The sequence below is a fragment of the Triticum aestivum genome, chromosome 1B (genome assembly GCF_018294505.1).
Source record: "Triticum aestivum cultivar Chinese Spring chromosome 1B, IWGSC CS RefSeq v2.1, whole genome shotgun sequence".
Lineage (NCBI taxonomy): Eukaryota > Viridiplantae > Streptophyta > Magnoliopsida > Poales > Poaceae > Triticum > Triticum aestivum.
The window spans coordinates 142,993,976-143,006,030 of record NC_057795.1 but is presented as its reverse complement, the minus strand read 5'-3'; the positions used below and the strand labels follow the sequence as shown (position 1 = coordinate 143,006,030).

At 47.0% G+C, this 12,055-nt stretch overlaps 2 protein-coding genes across 2 annotated transcripts; both read left to right on the top strand.

Annotated features, from left to right (window-relative positions):
* Positions 1-551: 551 nt before the first annotated feature.
* Positions 552-5,023, top strand: LOC123112529 (elongator complex protein 2). The gene is made up of 10 exons (XM_044533543.1): positions 552-814; positions 913-1,000; positions 1,292-1,377; positions 1,562-1,715; positions 1,912-2,069; positions 2,147-2,797; positions 2,914-3,229; positions 3,361-3,575; positions 3,996-4,173; positions 4,278-5,023. The coding sequence occupies exons 1-10, from the start codon at positions 650-652 to the stop codon at positions 4,772-4,774; spliced, it is 2,508 nt and encodes an 835-aa protein (XP_044389478.1). The 5' UTR covers positions 552-649; the 3' UTR covers positions 4,775-5,023.
* Positions 5,024-6,223: 1,200 nt separating this feature from the next.
* LOC123088387 (protein CHUP1, chloroplastic) lies at positions 6,224-7,805 on the top strand. The gene is made up of 2 exons (XM_044510587.1): positions 6,224-7,178; positions 7,264-7,805. Exons 1-2 carry the CDS (start codon positions 6,327-6,329, stop codon positions 7,717-7,719), a joined length of 1,308 nt encoding a protein of 435 aa, XP_044366522.1. The 5' UTR covers positions 6,224-6,326; the 3' UTR covers positions 7,720-7,805.
* Positions 7,806-12,055: the final 4,250 nt, after the last annotated feature.

Genomic DNA, 12,055 nt, shown 5'->3' with positions numbered 1-12,055 from the left:
TCATCCATCGGAGATTGGTGGCAGGGGGAGAGAGAGACGAAACGGGGCGCCGGCGACGAGAGAAAGAGAGATGGAACGGGGCGCCGGCGACGAGAGAAAGAGAGACTGCGGGGCGAGGAGAGTGCCAACGAGAAGGCTGGCTTTTTATAGCCGCTGAGGAGGCGACAAACGTGTGTGTACGCGTGGCGGGAGGGGGCGGCGAGTCGCCTGGCCATTACTGCGTTGCCAATGGGGAATCTTAGCGGAAGGCTGACCAGCGGCAGCCTTGACATTGATTCGTCGCGGGAAAACGAGGCGACGAGGACGAGGATACGCCGTGCGTCGCTGACTCGACAGTCCCACCGGGCTTTCGCGCTAAAAACGTTTTCCCCGACACCTCCGGGCGTCCCTGACGCGCGGGTTTGCTTTGGATCCGCCGGCGGTAATTTCGGACCGAACCGATGAAAATTGGATTTTTGAAGGCGTGACTAGGCTTTTTTTAGCGCGGGCTCTAAAAACAGACCGGGGGACTGTTGGGGCGCGGCAAGAGATGCTTTTAGCGTGGCTGAGCCGGTCGGACCCGGCAGTAACCAAACCCTGAACCCTAGCTAGAGCCTGCTTTCCCCCAAAACAAAGGAGAGAAAAGAAGCAGAGCCTGCTTGCCGTCGCGATGCCGCCGGCGGCCGGGGAGCTCGCCGGAGCTCGCGGGGGAGTGGAGGCGGAGAGGGTCTTCATTGGCGCCGGGTGCAACCGTGTCGTGAACAATGTCTCGTGGGGCGCCTGTGGTCTCGTCGCCTTCGGCGCCCAGAACGCCGTCGCCCTTTTCTCCCCTTCGGTCCGTCGATCTGGTCCTCTTACCCTTCTGTTTTTAGGTATTCTGCTGTTTTCTTTGTTTGATCCGATTGGTCTCGGTTCGTGTGTGTGCTGGAACAGAGAGGGGAGATCGTGACGACGCTGCCGGGGCACAAGGCGGCGGTGAACTGCACGCTGTGGCTGCCAACCAAGAAGGATGTACTCCAAGGTCTGCTACCTCCTTTTTACACCTATTTTGTGCCTCTCTTACTAGTTTCCTGTTGCATCTGAACTGAAATGATTAGCCAGAGTAACCAGTCTGAAACAATACCATGTCTTGTACCATTGCTGATGCAGTGAGCTGCATTTTGAGGTAAAAATTAGAGTGTGAACCTGAAATTGTCTCAATGAATAATTGGTGCGACTTGAGAGGAGATAGATCAAGCAAAATGTGTTTTGGACTGATCCTGTAATGAGTACTGAACCGTTGGCTGGTGGTTTTTCATTTGCCCCTTTGCAGTTCAAAGCAGGGAGACACACTATCTATTGTCTGGAAGTTCTGATGGTGCTATTATGGCATGGAAGATTGGTTCTGGAATAGGCAAGGTGAATTTCTTCTGTTTCACCATATATGAGTTTGTTGTCGTTAGGATTCTGTTTGAAGCCTTTGCTGCAATTTCGTGGCATTAGATTTCTCCTTCTTCTTCTTCTCATGTGCTTGCTCGGAATATGTTTATCTGTTTATCTTGACCTAAGTTGATTGATTTTGCTGTTTATGTCTGCTTTGCAGTGGTCTCATGTTTTGCAACTACCAGCCATGCATAAGAAAGGCGTCACCTGTCTTGCTGGAAGAATGGTGTCGGATAGGGTATCAATTTTCGCTTCCACCTCCTCAGATGGTATAGTGGTTATTTGGGAAATGGTGGTTGAGCCGACTGCTGATGGTAAGATGATCGACTAGCATTCTGATACTTTGTCCACGGATCCTAAGCTTAGTGATTATATCTCGAATAGTCGCATTAATCTTTAGCTTATCTCTAAAGCAAAATTTATAGTCCAACTCTTTTAACTTGTATGATCTTAAAGCTTTACAAACGCGTGCTGTCATCCCATTTAAGTTATCTGGTTTCACTTCTGCAGGCTCCTGCAAAGTGTCTTGTTTGCATTCTCTTTCCGTTGGTTTAAAACCAATGGTTTCACTTTCATTAGTGGTGTTGCCGGAACAGGAAGGCCTAATTTTAGCAATGGGGGGATTAGATCATAAGGTCCACATATATTGTGGGGATCAGTCAGGCAAGGTTTGTAAGATTTCTTCTTACTTCCATTGCTATACCTGCTCGCATTTCTGTACTGACCAGCATTTTATGATGCACAGTTCATTAAAGCCTGTGAACTTAAGGGCCATTCTGACTGGATTAGAAGTTTAGACTTTTCTTTACCTGTGATGACGAGCAGTGAGAAACACAGCCTTTTTCTCGTTAGCTCGTCTCAGGACAAAACCATTCGGATATGGAAGATGACTTCAGATGTGCAACAAAGGAAGGATAATATTGGGATGGCCTCCTACATTGAAGGTCCTCTATTTGTGGCAGGTAATACAAGTTACCAGGTATCATTGGAGTCTCTTCTTGTTGGGCATGAAGATTGGGTATATTCAGTAGAGTGGCAGCCTCCTAGACTGCTACTTGGTGGTGAAGCTCATCAGCCAATGAGCATATTATCTGCATCTATGGACAAGATGATGATGATATGGAGGCCTGAAAAAAATACCGGCCTTTGGATAAATTCAGTGACAGTTGGTGAATTAAGTCACTCAGCACTTGGATTTTATGGTGGCCATTGGGAACCTGATGGTAAATCAATTCTTGCACATGGCTATGGTGGATTTTTTCATATGTGGAGAGATGTTGGACTGGATTCGGAAAATTGGCAGCCCCAGATTGTCCCATCTGGTCATTTTGCACCCGTATCTGACTTAACATGGTCTAGATCTGGCGAATATTTGCTAACAGTTAGCCATGACCAGGTAGGTTCTTGTACTTCAGCTTCAGCGCAGTCTTATAGAGAACATTTATCTTTGGTTATTATCATTTTTGCTTGCTTACTTGCTAAGCCTGTTTTGCATCAATGTTTATTATGCAGACAGCACGCATATTTGCTCCTTGGAGAAGTCATGTTAACCCAGGAGATGTGATTTGTTGGCGCGAAATTGCTCGCCCCCAAATCCATGGGCATGACATTAACTGTGTGGCATTCATTCAGGGTACAGGAAACCACCGGTTTGTTTGTGGTGCTGATGAAAAGGTCTGTAGAGTCTTTGAAGCTACTTTATCATTCCTCAAGACCCTACAGGAAGCAACTTTGTTGAAACCTGACAATGAGGATTTTGACAATGTGCAAGTCCTTGGAGCAAATATGTCTGCTCTTGGGCTTTCACAGAAACCTATATATACACATGGTAAAAATCCCTCACGTATTGGGCATAGTGTCTTGTTAGCTTTTCATAACAAATCTTAGTAGCACCTACTTTATTTTTTCAGTGATTCTTTTTCATTTGACCGATATTTTTTTATTGATGGTTTTATGCAGGAAAGGAATCCCCAAGCAGCGCTTCTAATGATGGTCCAGATTCCATGGAGACGATTCCTGATGCAGTGCCAACTGTGTTTACTGAGCCTCCTGTGGAGGACCAGCTTGCATGGAATACCTTATGGCCTGAATCTCACAAACTTTATGGGCATGGAAATGAACTCTTTTCCATCTGCTGTGATCATGCAGGGAAGCTCATTGCATCGTCGTGCAAGGTATTACTGCATGCTTTCTTGTCGTGACTGAAATTTTTGTATGATATCCGGTATCAGTTGTGTTAAGCCAGACATCAGCATCACCATGATCATTTACCTCACCTGGCCATGATTGTTCTTGTTTAGAGCATGTACGGTTCAGCTAAGTGCTCAAATGTGAATCTGCAAACAGATGTTATTTTTCATTTTCGTAGAAACTTGAACGGATACATAGTATTGCTGGGGCTTTATTTATTTATTTCTGGGAACCACTTAAATGTTTTGCCACTGTCGCAGGAAAATAGTTTTGTATCTGTGCATCCTCATGTGGCAAGAATACATATTACAGTACTATTTGTCGTCATACTACTACAATAGTAGTTGATGGAGAATGTCTATATTTTGCTAGGGAGTTCTGAATGATACTTGATTCTCTTGCAGGCTCAATCGGCACCAGTTGCTGAGATCTGGCTCTGGGAAGTTGGAACATGGAAAGCCGTTGGCCGCTTGCAGTCTCACAATCTGACGGTTACGCAAATGGAATTTTCTTCTGACAATGCTTTTCTTCTGAGTGTATCAAGGGATCGTCACTTGTCTGTCTTTTCGATTAAGAAAACTGGTGAGGGATTTGTATCTTTTAGTTTCATATACCTTGTTTGTTGTATTGGATCCAGTGCTCATGTTGTGCAATTGTTGGTGCCATCCCACTTTTGTAACTCTTAGAGGAAGGGGCACAGCATCACCTGGTTACAAAGCATGAAGCGCACAAAAGAATCATATGGGCATGCTCGTGGAACCCATTTGGGTACGAATTTGCAACTGGTTCAAGGGACAAGACTGTCAAGATATGGTGTGTTCAAGATGCATCTTCCGTCAAGCTGCTCGCCACATTGCCTCAGTTCCGTGAGAGTGTCACAGCATTGGCCTGGACGGGCCGTGACCGTGCTCGTAATGCCGGCATTATTGCTGTTGGCATGGACAATGGACTGATCGAGCTCTGGAGTGTTTCAGGGGGGAGAGCTGCTTCAGACAGTAGCTCAGATCCACCCCTCCTCAGCGTCGCATGCATGCTCCGGTTGGATCCTCTGTTGTGTCATGTGTCAACTGTGCACCGTTTGCGGTGGCAGAAACCCGACTCGGCTGATGAGAAAGCAGCAATCGAGCTGGCTTCTTGTGGATCTGATCACTGCGTCAGGGTGTTTGCAGTGCGTGATACTTGAGGTATATATGCAACGTTGTGACTCTGAAATTTTGAGCAGATGCATCTATTTTGTTGGCATGACATAGGCATATATGTCTAGATTTAGTGGACTAAAATCCTGGCAGTTCTTGGTGCCCTTGGCAATCCTCCCTGATGTTGTAAAACTTTTATCGTTCTGTTTGTGAGATAATATTCCTGTATTGCAATGATGTACACCTTAGTTGACTGGTGAATGCAGTGCGTTTGGATTTTCAATCCAATATTTTAAGCTCTAAGACTGGCACATTGTTGAATACCATGTGCACAACTTTTGCTCCATGTATCATCTAGTCTGCAACAACTTTATATTTTCGAACTGTATTTTGACAGCTATATACAGCCATTCCAGCTGTTTTAAGAGAAGCTTTCAGGTTCTTCCAGGTTTGCCACAACCTCAAGCAGCACTAGTTTTCTAGGAATAGGATGCATGAAGTGAATCAGGCAATTTTCTAGATCAAATCGACAAAATGTCCGACACTTGAACTGTATATGACATTTAGTGAATCGGGCAATTTTAGTGATGGAATTAACAAAAATTTAGTATCAGGCTTATGAAGCTCTGGACTCCTGACAGCATCTAGCAGAAAAGAATGGTTTTGCTTCACTAGTACTCCTTCCGTTTCTAAATACTTGAATTTCTAGGGGTTTTTGAAGTCAAACTTCATAAGTTTGACTAAGTTTATAGAACTTTAATTATGTTGGAACAGAGGGAGTACTGATTATTTCAACATTGACAGGAGCAAAGCTGCAAAGGTACATAAGCTTCCATGCTTTTATTGTTCCCTAGCATGTCGAAGGTAGAAAAAAAAAGATCACACTACATAATAGGCCATCTAATACAAAAAAGTAGCTTTGCTTCACTAGTAATTTACTTTTTTTTGCCTGTGTTCACTAGTAATTTACTGTACATAACATTACATAGTTTGAGTGCACAACAAGTTTCAACATAAACCCCTCCAAAAAAAAAAGTTTCAACATACTAGAAGGCAGATAGAATACTTGTAAGAGAGGGCATACGCAAACAACTGCCCCAACACAACAATCTGGACATCACAGACTTCACCCATGGTACAATTACATGCTGGTAGCTAGCAACCAACATATACTAGGAAAGGTTTCCCGATGCCCGTAGGTGACGATCTTGTACACTCCAAACAAACTGGGAAGACTTTGCATCTGGTGCATGCCAAGAGGTTGTGCTTTCCTCTCTCAAGCAAGAAACAAAACAATACTAATCCTGCCTTGCAAGGCAAAGATATGATGAATCCCAATTGGTTACCAACTCCAACAGTTAATGTGTTTAATACCGTCAAATAACACGGAAGAAGCGAAAATTTCCGTGTCTTGAAACTCTTGATCAAAGATGTCACCCAAGCAGCTGCTCTTGGGTTACAGACCTGGAGAAACTTGGCATAGTTTAACCCTCAAGGCAAAGCAAGTCAGGACTTATGGGGTGGGGCACTGTCCAGATATACATACTACTAATAAAGAGCTTGTTTCATGCAGACTGCAGGAATGATGAAATGTTCTAAATGGGAAGTAAGCAAGCAGAGGACATCAAGAATCTCCTTCTCAAGATAATCATTCCCTTGACCTTTCCCCTGGCAGGTTCTTTTATCTGCGGCCTCATAGCAGATAGAGCAATCAGGCACAGTGACCTAGACTCGTCTGATAACTCGATCCAATTGGATCAATCATCGTCAGACGGTTTGAGATTGATTCAAGGAGAAGAGGGAGGAGGAGAAATGGAGTCCCCGAACCGGGCGCCGCGGAAGCTGGTGCAAGCAGAGACCCCCTACAGCACCGGCAGGCTCGTCGGCGGTGGACATGCGAGGCAGGCTTCTCTTACTGAAGAAATCATGGTGGCGCAGGACACCGAGAGCTCATCGGAAGTTTCAGTCAAGAACCAGAGGTTCCAGGACGTTCAGGGGACGTCCCCCGCCGGCGCCGAAGAGGTCGAGAGCCTGAAGCGCGTGGTGTCGGTCCTCGAAGAGCGGGCCGCCGGCATCGAGTCGCGGTTCCACGACTACTGTGACGCGAAGGAGCAGGAGTCGACGTACCAGAAGATGCAGATCATGTGCCTGGGGATGAAGCTGGAGCTGCTGGAGTCCCAGAACCAGAGGCTCGAGGCGGCCGCCACGGAGATCCGGGCAGCCGCTGAAGAGTTCGCCGTGATGCGGGCGAGCCTCGACGCCCTGCAGAGCAAGTTCAGGAAAGCTGCCAGGAAGAGCAGGCAGGAATTCGACGCCATTGATGGAAGGATCCTGGCTCTGGATGCCCGGGAGGCAGAGATGGCGACGAGGTGCCGAGGCTTTGAGCAGCTCGTGGCGGAGATGAAGGAGCTGGTTTTGCAGCTACAGAAGGGGAAAGGAACAGACAGTGAGGTACGCATTTTCTTCTTCGCTTCGTGGACATTTCCTTCCATTTCCGTCTAATCAAGATCTTTCTTGTGTGCTGTGCATGGCATAGAGCGTGGAGGTCGCCGTGGAGAGGAGCATGCGGAAGCTGTCGAGCAGCAAGGACCTGCTGGACGGGATGGAGGTGCTCCGGGACCGGTGGGCGGCGGACATGGAGGAGCTGATCTACCTCGGCTGGATCACGGCGTGGCTGCAGCACGACCTCCTGGTCAGCGACGGCGAGGGCGCCGCCGCCAAGGGCCCGGTGGTGATATGCGACGACGACGATGGCGCCAACCCGACGGTGGAGGAGCAGCGCAAGAAGGGGGAGAAGATGGTGGCGGTGGCCGCGCCGATCAACGAGGTGGAGCTCCGCAAGACGTCGTCCAACGCGTCGTCGTGCGTCGCGGGAGAGGAGTCGTGCATGGGGTTGGTGGGCTGCAGGGCAGGAATCGGACGGCCGAGATTGCTCCGCAAGATCAAAGGGTGGGCCAGGGGAAAGGGTCCAAGCAAGAGCAGTGAGTCCTGAATAAGTGCTGATTAATTTACTTGTGATCACTCGTGAGAATAATGTATGTTTGAGTCAAATTGCGTTGTTGAAAGATAATAAATATGGTGCATATATGTGTTTTTTACACAGTTCAATCACAGATGCTGACATACACGCACACACACCCCAATGAACGCACACACCCTACATCTATGAGCATCTCCGAGACACTGAGCTAGCACAGCATCTTGAGATTGACAAAGTCATCACAGACGCCGCATTGTCGATGGAAATGTCGTCCCCCACCGAACGAACATTGCTGGAAAGGTTAAAATAAATCTAGCAAATATGTGCACCCGTATCGGTGTAGGACTTGAATTCTGGTGGGCAGGCTTCACCACATGAAAGCTAACCATCTGAGCTATAGTTTGCATACGATGCTGGAGGACCAACGGTGAGCTAGCTTATGTTCAGATTTTCTTCGATAAGAAGGTGTCAATTACATCTTCATATGCACCCGGATGAATAGTAAATTTCAAACAAAAAGAAAAAGGAAACAATTTAGTTTTGTGATAAACATTGTTGAATGTGCTACCAACATGCAAAGTTTCATGATGAAAAAACGTTCGGGGAGGCCTGGAGAAAAACAAAATTGATATTTCAAATGCTTAAAAAATTACCCTTTTGCAGCATTTTTTTGTGCCCAGATCTCCATGAATATTTTTTCACCGCAGAAATATTCATGTGGGTAAAACATTCAACAATGTTGATAAAAAAATTTAGATTTTTTGATTTTCTTCTATTTTTTTGATTTTACTGCATCTGAATGCACAAACTCCATGCCAACTACACCTAACCTCTGTATCAACACAACTCAAGAGCTACTCAACACATCGATGATTCACACAACCAACTTATTACAAAAGAAGAAGAAAAAATCTCAACCGAACTCCAAATGCAACAACAAAAACCATTAACGATGACAACCCAAGTAACACGATATGTACTCCAATAACAATACCTTCAGAAAGGAAGGTAGACCCAACCACTTAGATTAGATCATGGGTTTTCATCCAGGGGTCTAAGTGAACACAGTGCAACAAGGAAAGGTTGCATTAACAACGGCATTGCCAAGTTCAACCAACAAAGGTAAAACCTAAAGCTTTCACCCTCAGGAACTCGGCCCCTGCACTAAAAAACACCACTTAAGTGATGCACATATAAAATCATTCTTTTGTGCAAAGTTTAACAATTTATTTGGCAAAAAAAATATTTTGTAGGGGTCGTTTCCAATAGCCAGTTAAGTTAAGGAAATAAAAAATCACCCCCTGCCGCTTCCTCTATTTCTTCTCCAGCCTTGTTCAAACGGAGTACTATATTCGAGTCCAATGTGAATGATGGTTCTTACGTAAGAAAGAAAGAAAAAAGAAACCCAAATGATAAGTGCCACACGTGTGGCACGAAGCACTCTGGCCCTAACGTCTTTTTACAACTAAAGTTGGCGTCCAAAAAGAAAAACAAAATAAAAAAAACTGAACTTGTCATCCAAAAAGAGGTTGTCATGCTTGACCATTAAAGTTGCCATCCTCGTGTCACTAAATTTGCCATAAAAACATTCGGAGTTGCCATGTGTATGCCACGTGTGTCATTTATCAAAGTCCAAAGGGCGCTACTCTGCGCCGGTCGACCGGCCGAGTCACTCCGCCGGTCCACTTGCATCCATTGGATTCGTCCATCCTGAAACGTTGGATCTAGCTCGTTTGGGTCATGCAAAACTGAAACCACTGAAGCCCATGCAAAACGAGCCCACTGAAGCCGCATGGAACGGGGGTAGTGGTTGCCATGCGCCGTAGCTTTTCTCGTGACGCCCAGCTCCCGCGAGTGTCCACCATCACAACTCACCATGGCTGCCCTGCATCGCGGTTGCAACTTGCTGTTGTCGCCTCGCAAGCACTCTGTCATCCGGCCGCGCATGCACGAAACGAGTTGCCAGCGCCATGCTCCGATGCTTTGCTCGTCGACTCGTGATAACCCAGCTCCCATGAATATCCCGTCCACTGTTGCAGCTCAGTGCCGCCGCCCTGCATCACCGTCGCAACTCGACGTCATTGCCTCATGCAAAAAGGCTCGCTGTAGCATGGCCTCTCCTGGACCCAACAAACCGTCTTGCCCGTTGCAGCTTTCCGTCTCGCTAGTCCCAGCAAATCATCTCCCCTATCCTAGCAAAAAAAATCTCAGCCACAAAAAATCTCGCTGGCTGGTCGCAACAAAAGTTCTTGCTGGTCCCAGCAAAAATGAACGCCGGTTGCAGCAAAAAAATGGCCATCACCGGGTTGTAGCAAAAATTCTCGCCGGTCACTTATCGTAACAAAAATTCTCGCTGGTCACAACAAAAATTCTTGCTGGTCCCAGCAAAAATGAACGCTGGTTGCAGCAAAAAAATGGCCATCACCGGGTCGTAGTAAAAATTCTCGCCGGTCACTAGTCAAAACAAAAATTCTCGCTGGTCGCAACAAAAATAAACACCGGTTGCAGCAAAAAAATGGCTTGCAATCACCCGGTCCTAGCAAAAATTCCCGCCGGTCGCTGGCGCAACAAAAATTCTCCCGGGTCTGAGCAAAGTTGATCGTCGGTTGCAGCAAAAAAAGGCTAGCCATCGCCAGGTCGCGGCAAAAATTCTCGCCGGCCGCCTGTCACAAGAAAAATTCTCGCCGGTCCTAGCAAAAATGATTGCCAGTTCCAGCAAAAAAATGACTTGCCATCAGTGGGTCGTAGCAAAAAAAAATTATCGCCGGTTGTAGCAAAAAACATGGCTTGCCATCGCTAGGACACAACAAAAAATTCGCTAATTTTTATTATTTCTAGCGTTCGCTGTACTACTATGATTGAAGATGAATAGATCGGAGTTATCCCGCAAAAAAAACTCGTCGTCGTTCGTAGAAAAGTTCATCGTCGCTGGTAGCCGCAGAAGGTCACACCGGTCCTAGCAAATTTACTCGTCAGTTGTAGCAAAAAATGCCTAGCCGTCGCCAGTCGCAGCAAAAAATCACGCCGGTCCCTAAAAAATAACTCGCAGGTTGTAGCTCGATATCAACCGGTCAGGGCTCCGACGGCTGTCCATGGCGATTGCAAGAGGAAACGAGTGGACACGGGTAGGGATAAAGACAAGTGTAGGGGAAAAAAGCGGTCTGGCAGCTAAAGAAAAACTGGTCGGGGCCCACCAGCATGTGCGCGTGGGTGCAACAGGAGCCGGTGGATCAGGGAGGATCATACGCTGCGTACGCGACCGGCGCAACGGTTCGGCCGGCGCCCCGGCCACAAACACTTCCCAAGTCCAAAAGGAAACAACCCTTTGTTCCATAACGAAGGGCTTGTTGTAAACTCTTTTTTCCTTGATCTTTCTATATCAGCCCTTTGTGCCGCTAAAAGAAAAGGAAAAAAGAAAAGATCGATCAATCAGAGCCGAAAGAAAGCCGGCCGTGCAGTGAGGTCTGCCGGCCGAACGATGGCGGCGCTTCTGAAGCACAGTGGATAATACTTAGCGGCCGGCGGCTTCCCTGATTACAAAGCGGACATCACAGCAGAAATGACGAAGATGTCAATTTGGAATCAAAATTAACAAGGTTTCAGGGCTTGTTAATTTTGAAATGAACGAACCCAGAGAATTTCGCTTTGATTTTTTATTTCATATTGTATTATACTGTATTCATACACACAGCGTTTTGCGTGACAAACGCACTGGGTCCTCGTGCCCGCACCGTTGAGCCCACGGAGAAGGGAGGCGGCCGCCGCTTCGTCCCGCAGCTGCTGCGGCTCCCGCATGTCTGGACTGCTCGGCCCAGAAGAGCAGCTATGCACGATGTCATCCATCGGTCGCTGACCCCGGCGGACGGATGCGAGGCGTCACCGCCGGGCTCGACATTGAGGAGTCCAAGCACCCCACAGCAGAGAGGGCGAGCGCCGCGGCGAAAGCAGTCCAGCTGGCGAAGGAATAGGCTCACGCCGCCCGTTGACTCACCAGCATTACTCCTCCTTGTTGTCGTCCGAGAGCGGCACGAGAAGGATCCTCCTCGGCTGTCGATGCCTACGCGGTTCAGTGACAGCAAAAGAAAAGGACCAGCGAGGAAATAATGAAGTCTGGCGCCCCTCCCCGTTTAATTAGTCAACCTAGCTAGCATTTTAGCTAATCCATATATCCAAGTGGAGAACTTGCTTTTTGGGTGATTGTGCAAAATTTTAATACCCCATATATGTATGATTTTTTTTTTGCGGGTTCCATATATGTATGAATATTCCTATGTTGATCTACATAGTGTTTATCAAGTTGCATGGCTTGTATGGATTTGAAGAACGGATATGACGATGACAGCTTTGG